The following is a 15422-nucleotide window of genomic DNA, read 5'->3' as shown; positions in this document are numbered from 1 at the left end:
GCCACCTCCTCTGGAAGCTTCCCCACCCCGTGCCCTGGGCAGTGAGTTGCTCCTTTTCTGAACCCCATATTTCCGTGAACCCTGCCCCCTCTCTCCTCCTCGTGGATGACTTCAAAGCATCTGCTTTTCTCTTCTGGGTCTGTCCTCCTCAACAGACCTCAAGCCATTCACTGCCAAGGATGGTGCGTCCTTCATTATCTCCCTCTCCTCTTCAGCTCCTGTCCACGGATGCTTGTTGAACCACTGGCCAGGAGTGGGGAGGGCCCTGTGGGGAAGGTCGGGGTGACCATGCTGGCGGAGACACAGCTGCCATGGTGCCCGGTCACCTGACCTGGCCCAACAGTGACTAGACCTTCTGTGGGAGCGGGAGCGGGGTGGCAAGCGGGGAGAGGGTCCTCTGCCTGGACCCAAGGAGCCCCACTGTATCACAGGCCTGTGCGGGCCAGCCCCTTGCTAGCCCCATCTCGCCGAGGCTCCACCCCATCCTGAAGGGCTGGGTGTCAGCTGGGAAGACACTGACAGCACAGCCCTGGGGCGTCACCTGCTCCAGAGGCAGGCCCAGAGACTCCCAACGACCTCAGGAGCCTGGTGCTTCTTATGCCCATTCTGCAGACAAAGCAACCGAGGCACAGAGAGGTTAGGAAGAGCAGGGCCAGGCCTGAGCCAGATCGGAGGACCTCAGAAGCCCACGCTCCCAGATGCCACCCCCGCCGCCTCGCTTGCAGGCTGAGCCAGCCTCCCTGTTTCGCAGCCTCGGGTGGCAGATTAAAGGAGAGAACAGACGCAAAGCAGGCGGTTAATAAACCATAGCTATTCCAGGCCTCGGCACCCCCTCTCCTGTCACTCCTCTCTGTGTGCCCCCAGTCTCTCCAGCCTTGAGGAGAGTCCAGTCCCCCCTCCAGGCCTTTGGGGGGACCTCGACTTCCAGTTCTTGTGCGCCCCACTGCACTCAGGTCAGGACCCCACAGGGCACCAACTCAGCAAGCACTTACGTCCACGAGGGACCCGACGGCGCCAGTCTCCCTGCGCAGGTGCACTGGTCTTTGAGCGCACCCGAGTGGCCTGAAGCCACGCCATCCAGGACACCTATTGACACATCTGGTTACAAGTGGACTCAGCCTTGGAAGGGCGCGGTTGCGGCTGGGCCAGGCGCCGAGACTCCCTGGCCTGAGTGTCCTAGGTGGGCCATCTCAGGAAGGCCCCGTGGGCAGGGGGCACGTAGGCTGCGGGGAAGGACAGACTGCCCCAGCTCTGCCCAGCATTTTAGGGTCTGAGACTTGAATTGAGCGGCCAGCCCCTGAGCGGAAGGGGCTTCACAGTCGCACAGTGTGCCCCCCTCATCCCCAACTCACTTCTGCCTCCTGAATCTTCACTCCCACCGCCTCTTGGCCTGGGGCAGCCCCTCCCCCAGGGAAGCCCCCTCCCCATTCAAGAGCTGCTTTCATGCCTCAGCCATCAGAGGTCACCCCCATTGCCCCGGCTGGGCATGGAGGCACCCCTTCCTCCTCCTGGAGGGCCCTGGCCTATCTTTGGTCACATCACTTTTCCTGTCCAGCTGAAACAACTGGGGTCAAATGTTCCTCCGCACCAGACCTCACCAGACCGTGAGCGCACGAAGGGCAGGGTCTGTGGCTTTTCCATCTTTGTGTCCCTGCCCCCGGGGCCTGGCCCTCAACAGCCGTTGAATGAACACCTTCGAACTAAAACTCCATTATGTGAAGCTGAAAGCATCTTTATGGCTATGGCACCTCAGTCTGGCCACCGAGGGTGTCTCAATCGGTGTCCGCGTGGACCCAGCAACGGCCTGCAGCCCCTCCCTGGGACGCACTGGTGAGGGGGCAGGGCCCAGGCGAGCGGGGCTGTGCCTGGGCCCAGGTTCCAGCAGCCTTGCCATTCAGCCAGAAGACTCCCTGGGCTCCGGGACCCACCACAGCCTGGGGATCCTGAGCCCATCCTCCCCTCCCCCTGCCCCTCCCCCCCCCCAAACCTCAAGAGGCTGTAGATGGAGGTCTGTTTTTGGTCACTTTAATTGTAAAAACCAAGACATTTATATAAATAAGACCGCTGTGTAAAATAGGATTCGCCCTTCTACTAAAACCCTTCTCCCCACGCTCAAAAAAGAATATAGAAAACCCAGCAGAGATAAGAAGTACAAATTAGCATGCGGTCCCTGATGAGCAGTGGCCGGCAGGCCAGGATTCCCTGCCGAAACAAGCCTCATGGTGAGTGCACTCCTGGCCCGGGAGCCTCGCCGGAGGCTCAGTGACGCCCACCCCCTCTGCCCGGGGTACTGAGTGCGCGCGGTGGAGGCGGTACAAAAGGTTCATGTGGCCAGAGGTGAGGGGGGGGGAGGCTGCAGGGTCCTCACACCAAAGCTGGGGACTAGGGAGCAATTGGCCCAATGAGATGCAGTGGTTTGTTCAGCCTGGGATCCGATTGGGGAAGGGGCTTCCGGAGGGGGCCACCACTTCTCCAGAGGACAAGGGGAGACGCTGCCAGTGTCCCCTGAGAGGACAGGCTCCTCGTGGGGCCATCTGCCTACGGTCACTGAAGACCAGGATAGTGGACCCCTGCCAGCAGTCCTGGGAGTGGTCGGGCAGGGGGCTCCCGGGAGGCAAGGGGACAGCAGCCTTGGGGCTGGCATGTCCTGGGGAGAAGAATACCACCTTCCCGCCCTCCTACCCTGTCACATTTCCCACCCCTCCCCTGCATCAAGACCACAGCCTGCTCTCCTGTTCACACGCTGGGGGCCTGGGGGAAGACGGGTCCACTCGCTCACACACTGGGCGTGGCTCAGAGACTCGTAGGAAAGGGCCAAAGGAAAGACCCCAGACTCTCCTCTGACACACCACGACCTGCCTGGGGCTGCTCCCCAGCCCCACGGGGTGGCAGGAAGAGGCCCTGTGGGGCCGGGGCCGGGGTGGGGACGGCGTCAGGAGCACTTCCAGACACACACAGCCAGGGTCCCCCCGAAGTACAGGTACAGGAGGTTCTTCACCTCATGTGTGATCTCAAACCCAAAGCCCTCGCCGATGACCACGTGCCAGGAGGAGCCGAACTTCTTATCCATTGTCTCCTTGATCATCTTGGCAGCGCTCTGGGAAGAAGAGGACGCTCGTCAGGTGGGGAGAGAGGGCGCACGAGTCAACCCCCTCTCTGGGAATCTTGGCAAGAGAGGAGCCTGTTGCCCTCCTGTTGTTCTCCTGCTCCCGGAACCTTCAGGAAGGGTTTCCACACTGCCCCCCACCCCCACGCTGCCAGGGGGCTAGTACACAGGGATGGAAGGACAGACGTGACCCCAGCTGTCCAGAAGATACCAACGGGGGGGGGCAGCAGACCTGGGTCCGAGCTCTGGCCCTGCCACTTAGCGTGTCTCTGGCACTCGCAGCGCCAGGCGGTGCTCGGGCCGCAGTGACGCGCAGCGACGCGCCTGACAGCAGTCCGCAGACCCTTTGCGGTTATCCTCACCGCGAGCTGTCAGCTTTATCTTCAGGGGACAGAAAGGCTTTTCCCTAATGGGTTTGGGGGGCTCCCGCAAGAGAAGCTGGACTGCTTCCCTCAGTTAGGGCAACAGCCCCCACTCCTTCCTGTGCTGGCCTTTTCGAAGAAGTCTAGGGAGGGGCAGGGGACCCAGCCTCGGAGGGTGAGTCCCACACTCAGGTGCGTGCTGAGCACCACGAGTGTGCCAGGCGGCTGGCCCGGACTGCCTCAGCACACACGTCCTCACCAGCGCCCAGCAAGGACGCAGCACCTGACTCCCCACTACAGACCAGGACACCGGGGCTCCGAGACGGGAAATGGCTTGTCCAAGGTTAAAGAGCTAGCAAGGGCTGGAGACAGCATTTGGACTTGGGTCTCGTTGGCCCAAAGCCCAGGCTCTCGCTGGCCAGGGTCTGCCTCCCCACTGGCTGCCACGTTACTGACTTTCTCCCTCGTCACCAGACTGATGAATGACGTTCCTGCGTCAGTGCCTACTGGCCGCGGCCCCAGCACCTAGAACAGCGACTGGCCCGAGAGATGGCATTTCACATCTTTTCTGAACGGATGAATGGATACATGAATGAATGCCTGGCCGGGCCCTGTTCTCCCCTGGGATGGAGCCAAGGGGAAAGGTAGCCTATTGGGCAGGCCACCTGAGACGGGGAACAGAGGCAGCGGTGGCACGGAGGGCCCTCCAGGGCTGGGCGCGACCAGCAGACCAGTGCCCGGAGACAGCACCAGCCCCTTCTCTTCCTGGCCTTCCTCGGGCTTCAAACGCTTCCAAGGAAGGCGCTAGTCGTCCCAGCAGGACTCTTTGGAGCTGGATGTGGGATGGGGGCCGCCTGGTTCACCCACGGGGGTCACCAAAGGCACAAGAGGCCACCTCTACTGATGGCAATACCTCGTTGTTGTTGGAGAATTTCTCACAGGCCGTGACACATAGCTCCATGGTCTCCACTCGCATCTCCTCTGGCATGTCCGAGTGCTAGAGACAGGGCAGGGGGACAAACAGAGAGAGGCTTAGCCCGTGACCCGGCCTTCTGGGCTGGCCTCTCTGTTCCAAGCTTAAGGCACGGACACTGGGGAGCTGCTCTGGTGCAGCCCAGAGAGGTGACTCATCTCCGGACTCGGGGCGTGGAATCCAGTGGAACCAAGCAGGCTCTCACAGCCGGGCCCCCCTGCAAGGGCATGAAGCTTCATCAGCATCGCGTTCCAGCCAGCAGCCCCGGGGAAGCAGGCTGGCCCGGGCAGGAGAGGATGCCGGTTACGGAAACAGTTTAGAAGCGGCCGCAGAACACAGCTGGATGTCACCCCAAAAGCCTGGAGAGAGAGCTCAGCCGCTCTCAATGGCTTCTGGCTTTTCCTGTCTCTGGCTGCTCTTTCTTGTCCACTTTGCTGGCACCGCCCCCCCCCAGCCCCCCCGACTGCAGGGTGGTCCTGGGCTTAGTCTCCGCCCTCTGGCTTCTCCAGCAATCTCCTCTCCAGCAGATCCCAGCCTGTCCTGTGGATCTATCTTCTACACGGGGAGGGCTCCCACATTTTCATTCCCAGTGATAACCTCTTTTGGGGGCTCCAGACTCCTACATGCAACCGTCTACTTGACAAGCTCACTGAGATGTCCAAAAGATAACTCGACTTTCCCCACAAGCCTGCTCTTCCTCCAACTTCCTTCCATTTTCTCTCCTAAGTTCTGGAAAAAACCAACCCTGGGAGTTATCTTGACTATCGTGTGCCCTTGTACCTGGCACCTAAGGCACCAGTGAGTTCTACTGTCTTGACCTTCAAGATCTGTCCTGAGTGTGACCATGTCTACCTCCATGCCATGACCTGGACCCAGCCACCCCTTCATCTCTCTGGGCCCCTGAAGTAGCATCCTCATTGGTCTCCCCACTTCCACTCTGGTCCCCTAAAATCCATTCTCCTTACAACAGCTGGAGTGAGCTTTTAGAAACATCAAATGGATCACATTACTCCTCTGTTTAAAACATCCACTGTTTGCCTTTGAACTCAGGACAGAATCCTTGTTTGTCACCATGTCTGTCGGGGTGCCTGGCCCGCCTGTGAGGTCTGGCTGGCTGTCATTCTGGCCCTCACGTCCCGCCACCCATCTCCGCACTCCGATCTTACTGTTCCTCCAAAACTCGGAGCTCACTCACCTCGGGTTTTCTGTGCTCGCCGTTTCCCCTGCTTCAAATGTTCTTCCCCAGACATCCACAAGGCTATCTCCCCAACTTTATTCAAGTCAGAGATCAGAGAACTCTTTCCAGAAGCTAACCTCTCCTCTCTAGCCCCATACACCTGTTTTATTTTTCTTTATAGCACTAATTACCTGAGTTATGTTCCTTAAGCCTCTCTTTCATGTGGCCTGGGCCTCTGTTGTTCACTGCTACGTCCACAGTGCCTAGAACAGTGCCCAACACGTAGTAGGTGGCCTAAGGAAAGACTTGTCGAATGAAAGAATGGATGATGGACTGAAGCGCTGTCGACTCCCAGACCTCTAGATCTGAGCCCGCAGAGCCCCTCACTTCCTCCTTCTGCTCTCCTGCAGGGAACGAGCTCCTGCTGGCCGCCCTGCTGCCCTCCCCTGCGGCTTACCCTGACCAGAGGGAAGGTCTGCAGTCGCTTATAATCAGCCTCCTCTTTCTTCCCTTCTGTTTCTCCCATGATCCTTCCACTGTGGCCACTGGAGGGAGAGAGTGGGGCTTTCAGGAGGCGCAGGCACTGGCAGTGAAGACACCTTGGGAGATTTAGGAAGCAGGCCCTGCCAACTGGGTGGGAGCAGAAAATGTCTTTCCTCAAGGGGTGCTGTAGAAAACAGGAAAAACCAGGAGAAAGAGTTGGCTTTAAACCTATACATCACAAATTAGAAATGTCTCACTGACAGTGTGACACCTCCCCGTCTTAACTCCTCCACATCCTTTTCCAAATGGCCAGCGAGTCTACAGACGGGAGGATGAGTCAACACGAGCTGCTGGGACCTGTAAGAACACACTGGTATGCTGCTGTAAGCTCACACTGTCATCATCAAGACAAATACCGGCGATGGCAGGCCAGGCCGAGGGTGGAGCTTGAGCCGGCAATTAACAAACGCAGCAACCCTGCAGGAACACTAATGTGCGTGGCCCTTACTTCCCCGCACACGTGGCTAGAAAGTTAAATGTCAAGGTCAAGATTGATAATCCTGGACTTATGGACAAGCAAGTACCTCCTTCCACAGGTCCCTGATCTATGGAAGGAACGGGAGCAGCGATGCTCCGTGTCCTCCTGGGCGTGCCCGGCTCCCAGCTTCGACCTCCCTGTCCCATCTGGCTGGTCAGAGGGTGTAAGGCCTGGGCATTAGTGCTGGTCCTACTGTTCACCAGCAGCGTGGCCTTGGGCCTCAGATGCCTCATCAGTAACACGGGGGGAAGTCCCATCTATCTCTTGGGGCTGTAAGAGATCAGATGAGACAATGTATGTAAAGCGGTTAGCACAGGGCCCGGCACGTGGCCACATACATGAGAGAATGTGCGTGCATATGAACAGAAAGGTATAAAGCCTAATACATATGTTTGGATTTTTTTCTTTTCAGATCTAGTTATATATAACAGATGGGACTTTTCCTAAAGAGATAAGCCTGGATCCTAAATGTCTGGGAGCATTGCTAGAAATCCTGGTGTCTCTCGTTATTCTACAATTCAATTTATCCTGTAATTCAAAGGACTTTTTCATCTCAGAAGAAGTACTGATCTAGGGCACCTGGGTGGCTCAGTCCATTAAGCATCTGCCTTCGGCCCAGGTCATGATCCCAGGGTCCCGGGATCGAGTCCCGCATCGGGCTGCCTGCTCAGTGGGGAGTCTGCTTCTCCCTCTGCCTGTCCCCCCGGCTCCTGCTCAAGTGCTCTCTCTCAAAAATAAATTTAAAAAAAAGAAGTGCTGATCTAAATGCATACAAACCATCCGTGCTGGACAAATACAACCCGATAACGTTCCTCCAGCATGTCTCACAGTTCCAAATAGGTTTGTTTCATGGCACAGCTACTAAAGCCGGAAGACACCTAGCAGAGTAACTAACGGGCAGTGACGACAAGTGGCATCTGCTAGGTTTCCGGTCCCTAGGGCCCTGCTGCTGCAGCGACCCCGTGGGGAGGCCTGAAGCCGTTACTTCGTCGGCCCGAGGCCTCAGCTGGTGAGCAGCAGGGCTGGTGTCCGGCGTGGGCCCTCCTCACAGCGCCGACGCACGGGAGGCTCCCACGAAACCGGCCTCCAGCCAGCTGCCACCTGTGAAGTACACGTCTGATGTCTGGCCTGACGTGACCACCGTTCCGACGTGAACTCAACCCCCGTGTGGCCGAGCGCTGAGCTTTCTGTGCACTTTTTCCGGGCCGTGCCCTCCATTTTCTCCCTCTCTCTGATGCCTCAGAAGCCTTCCGCAGCCCCCCCCCCCCCCCCCCGCATTGGGTGGGCTCCCTCGCACAAGGCTGGAACCTGCCTCCACCACCTGATTTCTACACGGCTCCTCTTAGCTCATCAAGTCTGGGCATCTGGAGCACTCGGATATTAGCGATTTTTGTCTCTATGTGGAAGCTGGCAAACGACCAGGCACCACCTCATTGTACTTTCTGCTCGTGTTTCTTATTTCACAAAATCCAATGAATCCTTTGGTCTTTGCTCATTAATGTGAAGGCCAATCTCCAATTCCATCCTGTCCTCCTGGTTTTCACCAAGGCCACTTGCTTGCCGCCCCCTCCACGTTATCCAGGTGTGATGATCAAAGGCTAAGGGCTTTAAGGTTTGTTGACCTCCCCAGATTTTCAGCTGAAAATGCTGAACACTGGGTCCCCCTCAGCAGCTGCTGGGGCCTCTTCCTCCTAAATATTTCAATTCGATCCAATTCCTCCTCGGGGCTCACAAGTGCTGGCCTGGAGTGGCCTGGAAGAGAATCCAGAGGCGAGCGTGTACATGCCTGCCCTGGGGGAGGGCAGGGGCTGTGGCTGCTCAGAGTCTGTGGACCCGAGAATATGGAATCCTGATGAAACAGGACTCAAGAGGCCAGAGGTATTACCAAAGTCCATCCTTCAGGAACAAAGGGGGAAGAGCCACGGGGACAGGTATTTTTTGGAGGGGGGGTTGTGGAGACCCATGAGGCAGAGTATTTAGGCTTGAATGCCTGTTCTATAACCAAAGTGAATTCTACTCTCTCCCTTGCTTTGTAGCCTTGGGCAAGTAATTGCACCTGAGCCTTGGTTTCCTCCTCTGTGAAATGGGAGAAACCCATCTTCTCGTTCTTAGAGATCCACCGCGAGCACCAATTAGAGGCCTGTGAGCATTAGGAAATGGCAAAACCCTGCACACGGTTCTCACTGCGCTGCCGCCTGCCACTAGCCAGGGCTTCAACATTACTCAAGCACGCTGATTAAGGACCACAAGTGCAAATGGCTCTTCCTAACCACTACCTGTACTTCTGGGGATCCAAAAGGGATGAGACTTAGAGAATAAAAAGGAACAGTTACAGATGATGTGCTTCCAAATACAGAAAGGCAGGAGAATCTTTTATGATGCTGTATCGTTATAGTCCAGCTATAGTCATTCAGCCGTGATTTAGAACCCGGCTGGAAGAACGCTACCAAAAATAGCAGACCCAGAGGTTTTAATAACCTTATCAATCTTCCATGCAAATGAGCGTGTGCCTGATAGCTCCAGGCCAGAAAGAAGTCCCATCAGGCCTAAAAGAGAGCCCTTTAATAATGCAAGTGTGCACATGGCCAGGGTCGTTGAATCTCTTGGGTACCAGTTCCAGGATGTCCTGGTGCACCAAGCTGGTGGCAGCCGCGCCCTCTCTCCGCCCAAGGGCGCCTCCGCGAGCTTTACCCAGCCTCGCCTGTGTCTGCTGCGAGGCTTCCCCCAGGCAACAGGGGGCACAGACAGGGCTCTTCCTGTCATCGCCTTGGAACAGCCAGTGCCCCTGTCCTGCTATCTGGGCCTTGTTCTTCTGTGACACTGACCTCAGTCACAAGGTATTGTTTTGCTTCTGAAGCATTTCGGAAGAATCCTGAAGAGGGCTAGAGGATGGGGGAGAAATGAAGGAATTCTGGGAAATAAGGCCCAAAGTGTCTGCCAGTCCTCTGGGGGTGCCCCCAGCCACTCAATGCCCAGAACCCTCCTGGCCTGTGGACCTCGGGGCGCCCCTGGTAACCAGCCCCAGGATCCGAGAGATGGGAGGACACACTCAGAGCAGGACGGGGCGGTGGTTGGGTGCAGGCTCCACAGGCAGGTCCAAATTCACATCTCAAGTCTCAGACAAATGTTTCTCTCTCTAAGCCTTAGTTTTCTCATCTGGAAATTGGGATAGAGCATAGACTACCTCACAGTAAATGTCAGCTCTTGTTACTGGTGCACTCGGAGGGGGACCTGCAATGTCTTTCTTCATATGCCAGCTCACTAAACATTCAGCCAAACCAACCAATACTTACTGAGTTGTCACTCTGCAAACCACGGTATTAGCATGGATGGATGAAAGCCCCAAGGAAATTCTGTAGACCAAGTTGGGGCCAGCGTTAGTGGTGTGGGCACACTGGGTTTTCACCTTCATTCTTTCATCTCACCCCATAACAACCTGTGGGGGCAGCATCCACTCTCCGTTCTCAGATGAGGCACCTGGGGCTCAGAGAGGTTTTGGGGCTCGCCCAAAGGTACACAGCCAGCAATGACAGAGCCGGGATCCAAACCCACACCTACTCTTCTAATTCTACCTTCTAGGCCTTTTCCCCAGTCACAAGCAAGTAGGAGACAGACAGAAATGCAAATAGCTTCAATTCTCAGCATCTCCCAGTCCAGCCACCTGTCCAGGCACACCTGCTTCCAGCCATGTCCAGGATACATACTTGTGTACCTCGGTCATCCTCCCACCTTTCCCAGCCATGTCTACCCTCTGCCTTCTGGCAAACACAGAGCAAAGCTGGCAAGGGGAGGAGAGAGGAGCCTAAGGGCCTGGGGCCATTCATCCAAGACGGTGGTGAGGTCAGGAAACACCACGGAAGATCTGGATTTCACAGATCAGCTTGGAAAGGGGGAAGCAAACGCAGGACTGCGTTTTTAAATTATGCTAAGCAAGAGCATTAAATACATTATCTATTATAAGGGAAGGTTTTAATAGTTAGAAGGAGATGGTTGCAGAATAAAAGTCCTCGGAAAAGACTGTTACCTTTCACACACGCATGCATGCATGTGCGCACATACACACACAGGAAGTTGCTGCTGTTGGTGGTGTTTTTAACACTGCCCTTATTTTTTCCTCATTTTACTGAGGTCCAGTGAACACTTTTGCTGTGCCTTAGACTAAGCAGAGGGGGGGAAGACAAAGGAGGAAGAGAGATGGAGAGATGAAGAGATCAAGACATTTTCTTTATGTGTAACCTGATATAATAAACAATATTGACTCACGTGGTACCCCCTCACCAACATACCCAAATTTGGATGAAGTACCAAACATGTTTGTCAAGCTACAAAGTACAGCAAAAAGTCATAACCATCACAGCTATTAGCTCTACACAAGAACAGATGCTTCCCACAGACAGTGAATTACGCAGTTTCCCACCCCCCCCCTTTCCCACTCAAGAGAACAGATTTGAACGTAAGGGACTAAGAATGACATTATTACAGAAATAAATTGGAGTTAGCACTGATTATGGTTTTTATCATTCACAATTGCTAATTACTGGTGACATCTCATAACCAGTCACGACTTAGCAGTGTGTCGTGAGTCCAGCCAATCAATCACCTGAGGCTGAAGGACTTAACTATTCTCCTGTAGATGCCCCAGAGCGCAAAGACCAGTGTCTGGCACATGGCAGAAGCCCATCAGATATCTATATTGTGGTTAAATTATATTTCATTTGCCCCCTGGGAAGGGAGAGGATCTATCAAATCCATTCAATATTTATTGAACACTGACCTTGAGCAAGGCAACAGGATGGGTGTCCTACATACAGGATCTTATTTACTGTCCACCACCCCCAATAACTCTGTTAGACAGGTGCTATTTAATCCTTAATTTTCTGATGACCATGATGGCTGAGAAAAGGAAAGTGACATTCTACCCAGCTAACAAATGGAGGAGCTAGGATTCCCTCAGGTATATAGGACTTCAAGATTATGCCTTTTTTTTTTTTTAAGATTTTATTTATTTATTTGATAGACACAGCGAGAGAGGGAATACAAGCAGGGGGAGTGGGAGAGGGAGAAGCAGGCTTCCCGCTGAGCAGGGAGCCAGATGCAGGGCTCGATCCCAGGACCCTGGGATCATGACCTGAGCCGAAGGCAGACGCTTAACAACTGAGCCACCCAGGCGCCCAAGATTATGCCTTTTCAACGACTCCATATAAGCAAGAGACAGTCTCTGCTTTCAAGGAGCTTACAATCTTAAAGACCAAGACACATACACAAGGAACTAACTATGGATCATGGCAGAACGCAGTACGTGCCACAAGGCAGATGCAGACACAGGGAGGAGGAGAATTCTGGAAGGGGCAGGGGAGAGGACAGCAAGAAAAGGTTGGTGATGGGGGCAGAATTTGAGTGGGAATCCTGGCAAGTGGACTAGGTGAGGAAGACCTACTGGACAGAGAGATGAACAAACACAGTGATATCCAAGCAGAAAGCTCAAAGCATTTTCTGGGAAAGTCCAACGGTCCAATTTGGCTAAAGGACAGAACCTGGCACAGGAGAAGGGAAAGAGAAGGCTGGGAAAAAATGCTGGGGTTGGGCTGTGGAAGTACAGAAGGGCTCTAAAATCTAGGCTTGAGAAGTGTGGATATTTTTAGTGGGAAATAAGAAGCCCTTGGGAGGTCTCTTGGGGGTTGGTGACATTGCATTGTTTTCAGATAATTATTCTGGTGGGCTGGGTAAACAGAAAAGACTGGAGGTTGAGACACCAGTTAGGAAGCTAGAGCACTGGCTCAGGTGACAGGCATTAAAGACTTAAAGACTTGAGCCAAGATGGTAGCTTCAGGAATGGAGCAGATGTGAGGGCCTCAAGGAGGCAGAATCAAAGGAAAGTGACAACCGCCTGAGTGCGAGGGGCATAGCAGAGCGAGGGAGGATGGCCACGCCACTGAGAAAGACAGGGCAAGTCAGGTAGAACGGAGGGACAGGTAAAGAAGTGCGCCAGTTTGATTTTAGAACTACTGAGTTTAAGTGGCTGGTGAGACATGCAAATGGAGGTGTCTTGGGGCACCTGGGTGGCTCAGTTGTTAAGCGTCTGCCTTCACCTCAGGTCATGATCCCAGGGTCCTGGGATCGAGCCCCGCATCGGGCTCCCTGCTCTGCGGGAAGCCTGCTTCTCCCTCTCCCACTCCCCCTGCTTGTGTTCCCTCTCTCGCTGTGTCTCTCTCTGTCAAATAAATAAAATCTTTAAAAAAAAAATGGAGGTGTCTTGTCAGGAGGTTATCACCGAATCATTGGGCACAGACGGGAAGCTACTGAGTCCAACCACCAGAGCAATAATAACTCACGCTACCCTCACCCCCGCCCCAAAGCATCCCTAACCGTGGAAGCCCAGGAGAAAGATCAGAGCAGATCTGGATTTGAGGGTCACATGAAGAAATGATGGCTGACACCAAAGGCACTGGTGACACTTCTCAGAGGGGGAGAGCGTGGGGAAGTAAGAGACAGGGGAAGTGCAGTAACAAATACTAAATCCACACTGAACTAGACTCTTCATACTTCAATTCCTATTATCCTCAGAATTCCCCCAAGGAGATGCCCTATTGTATCCTGATTTCATATACACTCAGACTGGAGCCCAGGGAGGTTAGATAACTTGCTAAGGTCCCGTAATTGAGAATCCAAATTAGGTTTGCCAAGTTCTTTTCACTACACCCGGGAACTCCCATGGGTACATCCTCAGGGAAGCCTATAGCTGGGTCAAAGCATCACATCCTAGAACGGCAGAGTCGAAGCGGCCTTAGAGATTATTCAACCCAACTTCTATTTACAGATGGGGAAACTGAGGCCCAAAGAAGGAGCTGACCAGCCTGGAATCCTAGCACGTCACCAACTGTCCAAGTCAAGCGGTTTGGGCCAAGGCGATGGCGACCACCCGTCCAGCCGCGGGAGTGGGGAATTACTCCGCGAAACGTTGCGGGGAGGGGGGTAATCAAGGTCCTGGGGGGAGTCGGGTCGAGGAGGATGGGGGACCGCGCAGCAGGACGGGTGTGTGCGGGAAGGAGCAGCCCGCAGAGTCGCCACCGCTAATCTATCACGGCCGAGTTCGCAGGTCCCCGAAGTGTGGGGGTTGGGAGGACCTGGGGCTGGGGACCAGCACGCAGAGGAGACGAGGTGGGGCCTCCGCGTTGGGCGAGGCCCCACCCGCCCTGCGACGCCTCTCGGCTCCGCTTCGGGCCGGCCCTCCCCGCCCGGCTGCCCGCCGCACCCCGGGGCCTCACCTGCTCCCGCGGGGGCCGGAGCCGGGGCCGCAGCTAGCGCACCCCCGCCAGGGTTGTCAAGGAGCGAAACAAGAGTGTCTTAGCAACAACAAGGAAGTCCTGCCCCCTCACCGGACGTTAACGGGAATTTCACTTTTTATTGGTGAATAAAAGTGTCCATCAATATTAAAGGCCCCTACAACGCAAGGCTTGTAAGGAAAAGGGCGTGGCTAGAGGCTAGGGAGGCGGAGCTTCAGTTATAGTCGTCTTAAGTGGGCCTGAGGAGCCCGGCAGGTAGGAAGTTTGCCTTTTAGAGAAATAAACTTTGAAGGGCGGTATTACCTTGGGCGCTTCTCTTAGCCATTTGAAATTACATATGCAATCTGTTGGTGTCCTGCCACTGAGATACTACTTCATTAGGATCTCAGAAGCCTAATAACAACTAGCATTACAAAAACTAGGCTTTGCAAGGAGTATTTCACTAGATTCTCACAATTTTTTTAGATAGTGGTTTTCGTAACCCCATCTACACTGAGGTTCAGAGAGGTTAAGAAACGTGTTAAAGGAAAGAATCAAAGTAAAACTCCCTGAGGTGGAACCAGGTGCTCTTTCCACTGTAGCATATCCTCATATGACTTCCTAGTCCATAGGAGATGTTGTACCATCTAATTTAAAGACACAGTTGTCCAGAGCCCGCCTTTTCTTACATTTAGGAGGGAAAATTAATCCGAAAGTATTAGTACAGCTAGGGAAAAGGGAAAGGGGGGAAGAGAGAAGAACCTGCAGATTCAATTACTTGATTGGTGGATCAAAGGGTCAGTGGGTTGACTTCATAATTTCAACATTTACATTATCATGATGAAACCCCACTTCACGTTCACTGGCACTTACTGGGAACTCAGCCCTGGCCAGATACTGGTCATTCAGAGAAGAGTAAGATGACCCTGGTTCCAGAGAAGACACAGTCCAGTGAGGGTACAGCTGTGTCAACAAAGAGTTAAGAAGTCTTTATTCTACCTGTACTCTGGTGCAGGTGTGGGCAAGGTGCTGGTTCTTTCCAAGGAGGGAGTAACTAACTCTCAGAGGAGGTGGTATTTGAGTTTGCTGTGTCTAAGACGACTAGTAGGCTAATGAGGGTGGGAGAGCACAGTTAACTGGGGAACTGCCAGTGACTCCATGAAGCCTGGGTTCAAGGTGAATGTGATACAGTGGGAGGCGACAGTGAAGAGGGTGGGGGGTGAAGATGCAGAGGGAAGGAGGGATCACCAGAGGCAGAAGGGTTTTGAATGCCAAGGTCAGGTACTTGGGTATTCCCTGGGAGTGTTTCCTGTTCTCTTGGGTGAGAGTGGGGAAAGTAGCTGTTGGACAGTTTCAAGTAGGGCAGAAAGATAGTCAGATCTGAGTCATGGAAAGATCACTTGGGCGGTGAATATGGTGGAACGCACTTGGAGTGGGTAGACAGAAGGAGGGCACAGTGGGTTTGGTTTTGCAATTTGGCAGCTTGAGGTGTGCTCGGCCCTTGCCGATTCCCAAATTGCC

At 54.3% G+C, this 15422-nt stretch overlaps 1 protein-coding gene across 2 annotated transcripts; it reads right to left on the bottom strand.

Moving 5' to 3' along the window:
• Nucleotides 1-2009: 2009 nt before the first annotated feature.
• DNAL4 (dynein axonemal light chain 4) lies at nucleotides 2010-14004 on the bottom strand. 2 transcript variants are annotated; one of them, XM_034987493.1, is made up of 5 exons: nucleotides 13905-13986; nucleotides 9933-9992; nucleotides 6076-6285; nucleotides 4382-4465; nucleotides 2010-3097 (listed from the first exon to the last, which is right to left on the bottom strand). In XM_034987493.1, exons 3-5 carry the CDS (start codon nucleotides 6142-6144, stop codon nucleotides 2933-2935), a joined length of 318 nt encoding a protein of 105 aa, XP_034843384.1. In that variant the 5' UTR covers nucleotides 6145-6285; nucleotides 9933-9992; nucleotides 13905-13986; the 3' UTR covers nucleotides 2010-2932. The 2 variants fall into 2 exon arrangements, with proteins under 2 accessions (XP_034843384.1, XP_034843383.1); XM_034987492.1 differs by lacking the exon at nucleotides 9933-9992 and having other exon boundaries at nucleotides 13905-14004.
• Nucleotides 14005-15422: the final 1418 nt, after the last annotated feature.

This window comes from Mirounga leonina, unplaced genomic scaffold (genome assembly GCF_011800145.1).
Source record: "Mirounga leonina isolate KUSES-001 unplaced genomic scaffold, KU_Mleo_1.0 Mir_418, whole genome shotgun sequence".
Lineage (NCBI taxonomy): Eukaryota > Metazoa > Chordata > Mammalia > Carnivora > Phocidae > Mirounga > Mirounga leonina.
The sequence above is the reverse complement of the archived record's forward strand: the minus strand, read 5'-3'. Positions and strand labels throughout refer to the sequence as shown.